This window comes from Saccopteryx leptura, chromosome 1 (assembly GCF_036850995.1).
Source record: "Saccopteryx leptura isolate mSacLep1 chromosome 1, mSacLep1_pri_phased_curated, whole genome shotgun sequence".
Taxonomy (NCBI): domain Eukaryota; kingdom Metazoa; phylum Chordata; class Mammalia; order Chiroptera; family Emballonuridae; genus Saccopteryx; species Saccopteryx leptura.
In genome coordinates, this window is record NC_089503.1 from 18,586,851 (window position 1) to 18,600,806 (window position 13,956).

Here is a 13,956-nt window from a genome sequence, read left to right on the forward strand (position 1 = left end):
CTCACCGCTCCCCAAGTGTTAAGGGACTTTGATGTGATTACATGTGAGTCCTTGGAAGCAGATGTGGGTCTCTATCGATATGACCTATCACAATGCCTGGCACATCATGAGTGCTCAGAAATGCTGTGTAGTTAAGGGCATTGTGGGTAAGTACCTACGCTCTGAAGGCAGAGAGAGCGCGAACAGGCTCTTCTCAAATGGGCTGCCTTGCTAGGCCCTGGGGGTGCGTGGTGAGGGCAGGGGCGAGCCTTCCTGTCCTAACAGACCCACTGCTTCTCCTCAGGGCCTTGCTCATCAATCCGGGGCAGCCCTACTGGCCCTTTTCTGCACTCACCCCCCGCACACACGGGATGTCTTATTTCAATTTTAATCAAGTCACACACAATTTAGGGCATCAGCCCCCACCGACTTCAAGGAAACCACCCAGGATGGCAGGGGGACTGGGGAGAAGAGCCCTCTCCCCAGCCTTCTCCTATAGGGACTAAACCCATCAGGAATTACCCCAAGGAGATGGGTGGGACAACATGCCCAACAGAAGGGACAGGGGTGAAAAGTACCTGGAGGCCAGGAGGGTGTGGTGAGGGGACAATCAGGTTCCTTCAACCCCAAACTCAGGGACGATGCAGGTGTTCTCTGATCAAGGGGAGAGGCTCCGCCAGCTGCCCCGGGAAGAGGCTCTGCGGGCGGCCGAGCTGGGAGAACAGAGGTGGCTCCTGGCTCCCCTCTGTTACCGGGCCAGGCAGCTACAGCAGGGGTGGGAGACAGGGGTGAGGCAGGTAAGACCTACGCCAGGGGCTGGGGACAGTGCTGATGACCTGCTTAACCTGTGAAAGATGTGTAGTTCCCCATGTTCAAGAGCTGGGAACATGGGGTGCTGACGGTGAGGAGAGGGTGCTTTGCCATGATGTACCCCACTCCCAGGCCACTTCCCAGGGGTGCGAGAACCAGGCACGAGTACAACTGATCCTTCACCCCTTCTACAGGGCCTCGTCATTGTAGAAGATGGAACACCGATTCATTTCCTCCCTCAGCCCAGCCCCCCTTCCTCCAAAGGAACCTGGGTTTGTGGGGCCAGAGCTGCGCTGCCTGCCCTGGGACCCAGAGATGTGAGCTCTCCCGAACCCCCTCAGCTGGCCTGTGGTGGGGTCACACCCTCATCTCCCTGAGTATAAGTGAAGACTTTGCCAGCTGTTCCTTAAAGGCTGTGGCCTGTCCTCAACCCCAAAGGTCATGTGGAGGTAGAGGCCCCGGGAGGGGGCAGGAAGGGGTGCAGGGGTGTGCCATGTCCTACTCCCTGTGGGCTGGTGCTCTTCCCTGGGAGTCCTTCCTCCCTAGGGGAGGACAAGTCCCCCCAGATAGGAGAGGGGGTCAAGACAGGATTGGCAACTTTCTGACATTACTTGAAAACACTGGTTCCATTTCAACCTCCAGATTCCGATCAGTGTGTAAACAATACCCGCGTCAGGCCACCCTCTCTGGGTGAGACGCCTTCGCTGCCTTCATGGGCACTGTCCTGGGCCAGGCCGTCCCCAGGTCCCCGCAGGAGCTCACACCCCCATGCTGCTCTTCTCGTCCTCCTTGGGGCTGGGGTCCTCCTGAACCTTCTTCATCTCCCAGCCCCTGACCCAAGTGTAGGCGGAGGAGCCGCCCAGCACCATCATGTTGCTTGTCCACCAGAGGAAGCTCTTGGCCTCCTCGTAGTAGAGCACAGCCAGCACCGTCTGGGCGCAGGCCTTGGCCGTGCCCGACACGTTGTGGGTCAGAGGACTGGTGAACTTGATCTGCAGTCCTGTCACGTAGCCAATGGCAAAGCCGAACAGGCCTCCCAGTGTCATCACGCCCCAGAAGTGGGCACTGCCTAGCTGGGCAAAGTGGCTGAGGGCCTGCAGCTCCCCCAGCAGCAGGAGCAGGGGCAGGAAGAGGACGCAGGCGTTGACGTTGTTGTAGAAGGTCAAGCGCCAGATGCTGCCGTCCACCGCCGGGAGCACCTTCTTGGTGTAGATGGCATTGAGCGAGACACAGAGACTGGCTAGCACGCCAAAGAGGGTGCCTGTCCAAGACAGGGTACCCTCTGCCCCCTCCTGGTCCACACCAAGCCAGAAACCACCTGTAGTGCGAGAGGAGAAGGAGAGGGGAATGAGGATGGGAGGAAGAAAGACAGAATTTTGCCTCGGAAATTCACAGACTGTAATGCTGCCCACACCATTCCATCCTTCCCTCCCTCCCTGCAATAAATATGTCCAAAGTCTCTACTACATTCAAAGCACCATGCAAGGGCTGGGTAGGTGGCCCAGGATAAAAGCATGCATTCTAGCAGAGGAGAAAAACATTAAAACAATTCATTTCCCAATTACTTCTTTAATTACAATTGTAATGAGGTCCATAAAAGCAGTGCAGGGTGTTGTGAAAACCCATAATTGGGCAACTGTGCTGGCCTGGGGCCTGGGGAAAGTGACACTTGAATTGAGTTCTGAAGGATGAGTACTTAGTGGGTACAGTGACCTTGGGCAAGTGATTTAAGGTCTCAGGGGCCGGGCTTCCTGGTCTGTAAAATGGAAGCCTATAGTGAGCTAGAATCACTTGTGGCCTCAGGTCATTTGGGATAGTCCTGCTTTCTTAGACTCTTACCCTGGGTCACCTCCTGCTCACAGAGCCTCCCTGGCTCCCCTGTGTCCACCACCAAGTCTCTACCCCCAGCCTGGTGCCTGGGTTTCCCGCACCAGGGTTTCCAGCTGGGTTGCCAGCTGTCTCTGCCCCACAATCACCTCTGCTCTCCATCTCCCTGCTTCTCGTGCTGGGGCTCAGTGTCCTGTTTGTTTCCTGCACCAGAAACATCCTCCTCCTTCTCAGAGAGTTTCTACTCATTCGTCAAGGTCAGAGTCAGCCTCTGGGGGGGGGGGGCTTTCCTGATGCTCCCCGTCCCCACACTTCTTCCTGCCTGCGCTTCCCCTCAGGACCCCTGGCCTGCCCACAGGGACGGTACAGTCTCTCTAGCTGTACAGGAGGCAGGGCTGATGTCATACAAGTTGCAGCCCTGTTATAGCATCTGGCAACAGGGGAGGGCGCAGTTTTGGTTTCAGAGAGATTTGGGCTCCGTCATTTAGAGGCTGGGTGGCCTTGGGAAAGCTTACTTAACTTCTCTGAGCTCCTGTTTCCTTTAGCTGCAGAGCTCTGGGTCCCTCTCTTGACCCAGATATTGTCTTCAACCAAGCTACTCTCCACCTTGCAACCAGAACGACCTTGCTAAATAAAGTACACATCTGCTCAGGTCCGGTCCTGGCTTGAAGCTCCTCTGCCTCCTCACTGCTCTCAGAAAATGATCTAGACTCAATTCGGACAGCCTCCCTCCCTCGGTGAGCGTTGCCTGGGCCCAGCCATGAAGTGACTGTGGTCCGTCTTCCGGCTGGAACACTCTCCTCCCTCCCTCCTTACACTCCTCTAGTACTTCCTCCAGAAGCCTTGCTTAGATGACTGTCCCCAACCATGTCACCCTCCCCGCCCCAGCCACGGTTCCCACAGCACCCTCTCTGTCCCCAATCACAGCTCTTATTGCTCCACCTTAGTGCATTTACTGCCATGAATCATCACCATGACCCCCAGGAGCGGAGAAGCTGAGTCTACCTTTTCCAAATGTGTATCCCCAAAGCTTGGCACAGTGCCTGGCACGTGTCTGCTCTCAATTAGTATCTGCTGAATGAATGAGTGGAGGTTGTTCTGGGGGGTGGTTGAGGGTTAAAGGAGACCTGGCACCTCTATACCTGGCGCTCACTCCCAGCATTCTCTTTCTTGGCAAAGCTTTTGCAAACAGGTTGCCCACAGTTCTGCTGGGGGGTGGGGGTGAAAGGGGTGGGCTTAGCCAGAGCACTCCGATCCCTCCTGCTGGTTCAGAAGGGACTGCCACCTCAAGGTTCGAGATCTTAGAGGGGCTCTCAGCTAGGACAGGGAGGCGGAGGAGGCCTGGAGTAGTTGCCTTTGACGCCCCCCCCCCCCCCCCCCCCCCCCCCCCCCCCCCCCCCCCCCCCCCCCCCCCCCCCGCCCAAGGAAAACGGAAGGGGAACCGGGGCAGAGCAGGAACAGGTCCTAGACCAGCAGAGGGCACCAGCCTCCTCGGCCCTGCCCCACCAGGCTGGCCAGTGAATGCATCTCCTCAGAAGCAATCTTAGCATCAGCTACTTTTATTACATTTCGGATTTGGGCCCAGTTTCCCTAGTGACATCACCTTCCTGTGTGCAAATTCTCCCACCAAGAAACAGAAGTTCTGCAGGACTGAAGTGGAGGTCCCTGGGGCATTTGGGGACATGGGGGAGAAAGTGAGGCCTCCCCTGGGAGGGGAAGGGGGAGCAGCTGAGAGGGATCTGCCAGGGGTCTTAGCAGCTCCTCCCACTCTAATGCCACCCTTCTCCCCTGGCCCCCTCCCCATTCTGGGCGAGACTGACAGCCCTGGATCTAGCAGTTGCTCAACAAGAGAAACATTTTCTAGGACAGGTGGCATGGGATGGGCCCCTCTCCTGCAGGCAGTACACCCTGGCCTGGGACTCTGAGACACCAGCAAAGACTATGTAGGTCAACCAAGAACTTCCCAGCATGAGAAAAAACCTCAACAGGTTTAAAAAATGATCCCATTCCTGGATGACAGCAGCCCAGGAGGAGTGGGGGGTGCTGGGGGTGCTCTTGCCCAGTGTGCTGTGATCAAACAATAAGTGTTCTGTAATCTGTGCTGTCTAATACAGTCGCCACTGGCCACATGTGGTTACTGAGCACTTGAAATGTGGCTACAGAATCAGGTTACAACACCTGTAACAGGAGCTGAATTTTCAAAATTTCATTTAATTTGAATTACAGTTAGTCTTCACTTAATGTTGTCCATAGGTTCTGGAATTAAAAGAACATATAACTAAATCAATTTTACTATAGGCTAATTGATGTAAACAAGAGTTAAGTTCCTAAGCATCGCATCATTATTATAATGATTCCTGTATTGGATAGTGCAGCTTTAACTTCTAGGGAACAACAAGTACAGAGCAGAGTGGTTAGAAGCACAGGACTGGCAGTCTGGCCAATCTGTGTTTGCATCCCAGCCTGGCTCCTTCCTAGCTGTGTGGCCCTGGGTGAGTAACTTAACCTCTCTTAGCTTCAGTTTCCTTGTTTGTTTGGAGATGATCACAGTGACGCTACCACCCAGAGACCTTGGGGAACAAGGTCTGATGCTGAGATGCTATATGCGAAATAATTAGTACAATGTCCCCATCAATAATTGTGACTTTTTTGAGGTCCAGTCAGGGAAGACAGCTAACACCTGTCAAAGCATATTTCTGCAACTGCCTCAGGTGTTATTATGAGCCTAAAAGGTCAAGGTGATGATGTATTTATTAAAAGATGCATTGTTCTCTAGAAAGAACACTGGATGGGGAGTCAGGACATTGGAGTTCTTGAGTAACAGTAGAGTATAGTGGTCAAGTATATTTATGGAACCTAACTGCTTGAGATCAGATCACAGCTCTGTCCCTTAATAGCTGTGTGATCTTGGACAAGTTACTTAACCTCTCTGTGCCTTGTTTTTCCCTCTGTGAAATACAGATTATAAGTTCACTTTGTATGAAGGGCCTTGCCTGGGCCCCTAACTTGCTGGGTGACCTCAGGCAAGTTATTTGCTCTCTCTGGACCCCAGGCTCTTCCTCATATTACGGTGGCATCAAGGGAGCTGGGACACATGAAGTCCAAAGATGTTTGGCAAGGTTATTCCTTAAGGTTTTGGCCCCCATGCCTCCCCTTTTCCATGGCCCTGGCTGGCCACTCACCAATGATGACGCTGCAGGTGAGCAAGGCATAGAAGGAGGTGGTCTGCTTGAGCAGCAGGTAGGAGAGCAGCACATTGAAGACGGTGGTGAGAGAGCGGCCTACGTTGTAGAAGGCCACACCCACGTACTTCAGGCAGAGGTTATTGAAGGTGATCATGCCGATAAAGACCACCGACAGAGGCAGGACACTACGGGCCACCCGCAGGTCCAGGCGTAGAGAAGGGAAGTCCAATGTACCAGGACAGCAGGCGGCCAGTGCGCTGAGACCCTTGCACAGCAGTGTGGTCACCACGCACTGGTAGAAGGTGACGAAGATGGGGGTGTCCAGCTGCAGGGAGGGGCTGTCCAGCAGGTACTTGTTGAGAAATACCATGGAGATGGAGGTGACCCAGTAGAGAAAGACTACCAGTGTGATCTGCAGTGCCCGGAGCAGAAAAGGCTTCTCTTCCATGGCCTCAGTGTCGCTGGAGGGGTCGGGAGCCCCCATCAGTGCCATGTGCAGGATCCTGGAGCGCTTCAGAGGGGCCCTGTTCATGGTGGCAGAGGAGTTGGGTCACAGCACAGACAGAACTGGTTTCCTGGAGTACAGGTCAGTGAGCTCACTTCTGCTTTCTGCAGGCCACAGCTCTCAACTGTCACATGGGGGTGTCCTAGAGGCTCCCACCACCCTCTTGGATGGGGAGGTTCAGCTTTGGGGCGAGCCTCACAATCTGCTTCCACTCTGAGCCGCCTCATGAGACAAGACACAGGGAAGGGGTGGTGAACAGGCAGATGACCCGTCAGGGGAGAAGGGTCTGGGGCTTAGAGGAAGATCGAAGGGGAGAGGAGTGTAAAGAAAAGCGGGAGGGGGAGGAATGCAGGGCGAAGGTGCCAGAATATTGCGGAGGACAGTGGGGAAGAGGTGTAGAGAGAGGGAGGCATGGGCTGCTGTGGAAGGGGGGGTTTGTAGGGAGAGGGGAGGCCTGCAGGGAGCTGTATTAAGGGAGGGAGGGCTGGGGTCTGAAAAGAGGGGTGCAGGGGAGGTCAGAGGGTCTCAGGGTGAGGTACGAAGGACGCCGGAGGAGGCCGGGCCGGCGCTGGCCCACAACGCGCTGTCTTCCCGGCTCCGGCTCCGGCTCCAGCTCAGCCTGGGAGCCTAGACTTCCAAGGCCGCTCCCCCGGCCAGGCGGGCCCAGAACTCATTTCCTGACACGCCCCCGACCTTTTCCTTAAAGAGACCACACGCGCGGCGTCACTCTTAAAGCTATAGCCCCAAAGAGTTAGCTTTCAGAGTCAGGCTCGCGTCGGACCTCGGCCGCCTCCCAGCCTTTGTGCGCTCCCCGCCCGCGGATGGTGGGGGATCTTGGCAGCTGCGGAAGGTTCCTCTGGGTGTTGGTGCCTCGGTCCCCTTCCAGTAAACCCCTCCAGCATCATCCCTGATCCCCCCTGCGGAACTGTGTTTCCTTCCCACCCTAGCCTCGGCCCCGCCCCGAGTCCCTCCACAATTAGAGACACCCTCGCCCCGGCCAGCCCTGCGTCCCTCTACCTAGCCCCAGCTCAATCTTCCCAAACCTCTTTGCAGTTTCCTCCTTTCCTTGACTTTCACCGCCCTCAGCCCTCTCTCAAACCCGAGATTCCTAGCAGCGTTCCCAGACACCCGAGGCCATACCGCCTCTGCAGGACCCCAGTCTGTCGGCCTGGTGTCCCCTAGTCCCCCATTCCGGCCGTCGGATCCGAGCTTCAATGCATCACCCTTTCCTTGGGCTCCCTCTCCCTTGCAAAATCCTCCTTCCCACGCCGGGCCCAGCAATAAGCTCCGGCCCCAAGGTTGGCGTTCCCAGGTCACGAAAGCGACCCTGCTCTCACCTCGATCTCTGGCCTGACTGTTGGTCCACGCCACCCGGCGCGGCACCTGCAGCACCGCGCCTGCAGCGCCCAGGGCCGCGCCCGCGGAAAACGACTTCCTGTTCCCAGCCCCGGGATGGGGCGCAGCGCTAGCCTCACTGCCCGCTCCCGATTTGGGGTCTGGGGTGGCGGTAGGAACACCCAGGCCCCAGCCTACTCTCGGCCCCAAGTTAGTTATACCCTCCTCTTTCCAAGGCCACCCCAGCCCCAGGCACCTCGCCGCGGCCAGCCGCTCAGAATCCTCCCCCTTTCCAGTTACTGCAGCTTGCAAGTGTCAAGACCCCGATGCATCCCTGGCGGGTCGCGCACCCGGCCTGCGCTTCTAGAAATGCTCCCGGGTAACGTCTCTGATTCTCTCTGCCCTCAGGGAGCGGAAGGTCCCCTGATCCCCTCCCAGGGACCAGGCCTAGGAAGTCGGTCACCAGCCAGGCACCGACACTTACCAGACAGGCTCGAGGGCTGACTTCTTCCTGTTTATTGCTCAAGCATCAATGTTGGGCGGCCTACTCCGGAGTTCTTCTTCTTGTAAAACTAAGTGGTGGACTCTACTAGTGGGTCTCAAACTCCTTACTAAAAATCCTAGCTAGTATGGTTGAAAGTAGGAAGTACTATTTGTTTGTTATATTTCAAACACCATTTAATTAGTACCATTTAACTTACTGGTGATATGTCTGAGATTTGCTTTAAAATACTAAGAATATTCACCAGAAAGAAAAAAAAAAACGGTCGATGAAACAAGATAGGCAAATTTGGTAATCGTTGGGCATGGGTACCTGGGGATTATTGGTGGAGTCTTCTTTTGTGCATATTTGAACAGTTTCATAATAAAAGGTGAAAACCCAAGGAGTACATTTCAAGTTTCACATGCTAACTGCATAAGCACAGCCTGGGTGTTCTATAGGAAGCTGGGAAGGGTTATGGTACATAAGCACAGCCTGGGTGTTCTATAGGAAACTGGGAAGGGTTATGGTACATAAGCACAGCCTGGGTGTTCTATAGGAAACTGGGAAGGGTTATGACATAAGCAGCAGCCCCAGGGCTGGTGCAAACTCCCCATGTGAGCTCTGTCCTAGGTCCTGTCCCCTCTACCAGGCAGGCCTCTGGCCTTCACTCTGTGACACCCACACTCTCCCTTTCTCTACAGATGGGACTTCCTGCTTTCTAGTTAAGGGCAGGTGGAGGATGCTATCTGGTCATTTTTGGAATCAAATTATCCCTTTGTGGAAGGAAAAGACTTGAACAGACTGGGCTGGTCATCCGAACCTTACTGTTTCAGATGGTATTGTTTCTGGATCAAACTTTGAAGGTTGTGGGTTTCATTAAGAGCAATGCTGGCTCCAGTCTCTTAGGCTTGGTATTTCACTATGAGCAATAATTTAATGACAAACAGGGACAGGAGAAACTTGTCTCTGAGAGTCCCTGGTTTCCTGGAAGGGCCCCCTCTCCTTGTTATATTAATAGTAACAGGAATTAATTTATCTGATGAATGTGCTGCCATCTTGAGTCCTGAGGGAAGAGATATATACTTTATATAGGCCAGAAGCAATATGACAGAAAGAGCCAGGGTCCCTGATTGTGTGGTGCAGAGGCGTCTGTCAATGTGGACTGCCTACCTTGAGACTCTTATGTGAGAGAGAAATCAACTTACATCCTTTAAGTCCCTGTGGGTTATAAAAGGGGCTCTTTGTTACAATAGCTAGGCTTTCACCCCCATACCCACCATGGTTAATATTTCCTTTTCCTCACATAGATATTTTCTAGGCAAAATTGAGAGGGCATATTGTTAGAATGATCTCTCTGTCTCTTCTGCTTCACAGTTTATCATTTATCTATCTGCCTTTCGTCTGCCCATCCATTCACCCATCCATCCATTCCGTCCTTACCCAGTAGCAAGCACAATATTTGCCATATTAGATGCTCAGTACCTATTTGCGAAGTGAATGGAAGTCAGACCACCGGTACGAGTACTTGAAAATCAAGGCCGATTTAAGACCTTTATTGGCCCTAAGTACTGACAAGTTTATAAGTCTCCTCATTCCTCTTATATGAAATTCAAAATAAATATTAGTACTAAACTCTAAAGTAAATGTAAGCAGAGAAAAAATGTTCTGATTTTTTCTCATGAGGATTAGGATGTTCCTTTGAAAATGATTATTTTCCCCCCAGAAAACAACAACAACAACAGCTATCTTTTCTTCACTAGTACTTGTGGCAGACACTACTGTCTACCTCAGGAGTTGACAAAATTTTTCTGTAAAGGACCAGCAAGTAAATATTTTAGACCATTGGAGTATGGTCTCTGTTGTAACTACTCAAAACTACTGTTGTAAACAAATGGGTGCAACTGTATTTCAGTAAATCTTTGTTTATTTATTGATTTTAGAGGGGAGAGGGAGAGAGAAGGGAGGAGGAATGGGAAGCATCAACTTTAGTAGTTGCTTCTCATATGTGTCTTGACTGGGCAAGTCCAGGGTTTTGAACCAGTGACCTTAGCATTCCAGATAGACTGCTTTATTCACTGTTCCACTGCAGGTCAGGTAGTAAAACTTTGTTTATAAAGACAGGCCATGAGGTGGATTTGTTTTATTAATTGTAGTGTGCTGTTCCCTGGTTTGCCCTAGGTTAACTTATCTTCTTCCTTAGTAACATTACCCATATTTTGTTTGTATGTCAATGTGTTCACCTAAAAATACTTATTCCTGGACTCCCTTGCAGCTAGATCTGACCATGTGATAATTTTGGCCAATGAGTCATATGCTAAGAATTTTGGGGAGAAGCTTTTTCTTTCTTAATATATATATACAGTTTTTATTGCTTCTTTTTATTTTATGTTCTGTCTTTAATGCAGGCCTGAAGTCTGGAAGGACAGCAGCCATTTTGTAACTATGAGACAAAAAATAGGAGGAGGAAAGCTACAGATGACAGAGTGGAAACATAGAGAGAGCCTGAGACCCTTAGAGCTTGGATGAGCTGCCATTGCCCAGCACTGGGTCTGAGGCAGCAATTTAGGGGATATAATTATCAGGAAATGAATCAAAGCTGCAGAGCTAAGGTGGGGTGAAGAATTATAAAGGCAGGACCCATTTTTCAGACAAGGATTAGGAGTGGGAGAACCAACATTAGGACTGGCAAATCCCAAAGTATGAGATGAGTGACCAGAAATGAGAGCCTGTTAAAAAAAAAAAAATCCCAATGTGGGGGAAGTATTTTGCAAGTAAAAGTGGGAAAACTGGCCTGACCAGGCAGTGGTGCAGTGGATAGAGTGTCAGACTAGGATGCAGAGGACCCAGGTTCGAGACCCCGAGGTTGCCAGCTTGAGTGTGGGCTCATCTGGTTTGAGCAAAAAAAAGCCCACCAGCTTGGACCCAAGGTCGCTGGCTTGAGCAAGGGGTTACTTGGTCTGCAGTAGCCCCTCCCCCCTGTCAAGGCACATATGAAAAAGCAATCAATAAACAACTAAAGTGCCACAACGAAAAACTGATGATTGATGCTTCTCATCTTTCTCCATTCCTGTCTGTCTGTCCCTGTCTATCCGCCTCTCTCTGTAAAAAAAAAAAAAAAAAAGTGGGAAAACTGCAGAGGATTGGCCTGCTCCTCTTAGACAATAACATTTACCAGACAGAGACATCATCTTTATGACTTCTGTCAAGCACCTAGTTTGGGTGGTGCAGGCCTTTTTTTTTTTTTTTAAAGATCTAGAATAGCAAAAAAGTGTCACTCCCCAAAACTCCTGTCATAGGCACCTGAGTAATCGCTAAGCAGGTTTGATGTATGTTCAGATTAGTTGCTAATCTGTGAAGACTGAGTATCAGTCCATCTAGTATGTATCCTGATGTGTGGCCTATCATGAGTGTATTGGGTTGAATAGTATTTCTCCCAATTCATCATGTGAACTAATTTTGGAAATATAGTGTCTGCAGGTGTAATTAGTTAAAATAAGTTCAACTGGGTTAAAGTGGACCCTAAATCCTATGACTGATTTTCTTTTAAGGTACAAAGAGTTCCCATAACCCCTTTGCTCCCACACATACATAGCCTCCCCCATTATCAACATCCTCCACCAGAGTGGTACATTTATTAGGACTGATGAACCCGCAACTCATTTAACTCAGATTCCATAGTTTGTATTGGGCGTCTCACCTAGTTCTGTACATTCTTTGGGCTTGGACAAATGTATAATGACATGTATTCACCATTATAGTATCATCAGAATATTCACTGCTGCAAAACATTATTCAAGTTTAAGTCTGGGGGGGGGGGGAAATTTTTCTGTTTCTCAAGAAGTCTTGAGCTTTACCCTGATTGGTTTGGCTCGGGTCATGTGACTACTTTTGGCCAATCATTTTCGCCAGGCAGACAAACCTAGACTCTGGCTTAAGTCCTGCATGGTAGCTCCACCCCTGGACCAGACAAGGTGGTCTGAGAGTGGGAATGGGGGCTCTGGAAATAAAATTTAGGAGGTGTTGCCAGAAGAAGGGGGATAGATGCTGGACTGGCAATCTACCAGTGTCCACAGTGCAGGGCCTGCGTTGGGTTGGAGAGAGGGCATCTGGAAGTGTGCTCAAAGCTCCTTCCTCTTCTTTTTTCCATGTGGTTCCACTCGATTCAATGCTTTCTCACATTCACCCCTAGGCCTGGCTGACTTCCCATCCTTCAGGACTCAGTGCGGACATCACTTCCTAGGGAGACCCTTCAGATTAGGTTAGGTCTCCCAGATGCAGCGTTCTTGCTGGTCCCCTTGGTGGATGAGCTGTGAAGAGTATGCACAGGAAGCATTTATTCCCTTTTTGGATAAGAATGTGCCAATCTCCTTTTGAGAGTGTCCCCTTCTTATAGTCCTTGGGGGCCATCAATCCATGTGCTTGTTTTCCTCTAGTCAAATGGGTGGATACACGACCCAGCCTGGCCAATGAGTCCATTGCTCACTTTTCTCTCTCTGAAATGGAATCTGGAGCAGAAACAACAATAACAACAACACTATTGGTTACAGCTGATTCATGGTGGCAGCTGTGCCCGGAAAGCCCATTTCCTGCCTCTGAGACCCCCAGAGCAGTGGCGCCCGGGCACGACACTTTATTGGCGCCCCCTCCCTTTCTACTACGCTTTTCTGGTTTGTCTTGGAGACCATTTGGCGCCCCTCTGCGAGTCGCGCCCAGGGCATGATAGACCCCCCTTGCCCCCCCCCCCCCCCCCCCGCCGCTACGCTACGCTACTGCCCCAGAGCTGCCTTGCTTGCTCCTCCTCCCAAGCCTCATTTTTCAGCTTTCCCCCAGTTCTCTGCAATCCTCAACTCTGCCGGTGACCTTCTTTTTGCATACGCTGCCTGGAGTCTGTATTTTTTGCTTGCAATCAGAGGACCCTATATGGTACTGTGGGTGTCTCCTTCTGGTAAGAAGAGGGGTCAGGGGAGTAACTGGCCACTACAGCGCACTCCTCCCCCAAGTACAGGGGTTCCAAAGAGCAGGGTGGAAGAAATGGAAAGGTCAGGTAACAGGAAGTGTAGACCAGGATGTGTGAATACTGGCCTGTTTGCAGAAGGGCCACCAGCTGGTGGATGTGGGTCAAGGTTGGCTTCTTTCTTTGGGTGTTTGCTGTAAACCTGGCATAGGGGACATGGTGGTGGTGAGGCAGGCTGGTCTGGATGCCAGGGAATTTGAAATTGGCTGAATTTAACAAACATCTGTATGCTCTTGATGCTTGACACCCTCCCTTACCCCATCCCTTCTACTGTTCAGTTCAGATGATTTATGGGACACCTTACACTGGCATGCTAATGGGCTTTTTGCAATTAGTGGGTTTTGAATGATCTGAAATGAACATGAAGAACCCAAGTTTAACATACAGATTATTTGAATGAATGACTGAATGCAGAAATGAACTAAGTTAATTCCAATTCTGGAGCCGCAGAATCCATACTAAGAGTCCTCTCACTACCTTTTACTTTTTTCTGTCTCTTGTAGTACAGCATAGCAATTAAAACCTTACTTTCTAGAGTCATATAGACTGAGGTTCAAGTCCTGGGTCCACCACTTTTCAAGTTATATGGCCATCACAAATTACTTAACCTTTTTGGAACATAAAAGAGAATGATGATAATATATTAGTTAGTGTAGTGTCTGTCCTACACTAACTAATATATTACACATTGTTACCTATTATTACTATTCTTTGTGTGTGTGTGTGTTTTTCCTGCTCTGCTCTTTCAATGATTCTTACATATCTTCTTGGCACTGGGCACATTCATTCTTCATCATTGCATTAACTGTATTAATTA

At 50.9% G+C, this 13,956-nt stretch overlaps 1 protein-coding gene across 3 annotated transcripts; it reads right to left on the minus strand.

Annotated features, from left to right (window-relative positions):
• Positions 1-355: 355 nt before the first annotated feature.
• On the minus strand, positions 356-8,100 carry SLC35C1 (solute carrier family 35 member C1). Of its 3 annotated transcripts, none has more exons than XM_066362734.1 (3): positions 7,992-8,100; positions 5,799-6,325; positions 356-2,107 (listed from the first exon to the last, which is right to left on the minus strand). In XM_066362734.1, exons 2-3 carry the CDS (start codon positions 6,292-6,294, stop codon positions 1,548-1,550), a joined length of 1,056 nt encoding a protein of 351 aa, XP_066218831.1. In that variant the 5' UTR covers positions 6,295-6,325; positions 7,992-8,100; the 3' UTR covers positions 356-1,547. The 3 variants fall into 3 exon arrangements, with proteins under 3 accessions (XP_066218831.1, XP_066218824.1, XP_066218818.1); XM_066362727.1 differs by lacking the exon at positions 7,992-8,100 and adding an exon at positions 7,644-7,953; XM_066362721.1 differs by lacking the exon at positions 7,992-8,100 and having other exon boundaries at positions 5,799-7,434.
• Positions 8,101-13,956: the final 5,856 nt, after the last annotated feature.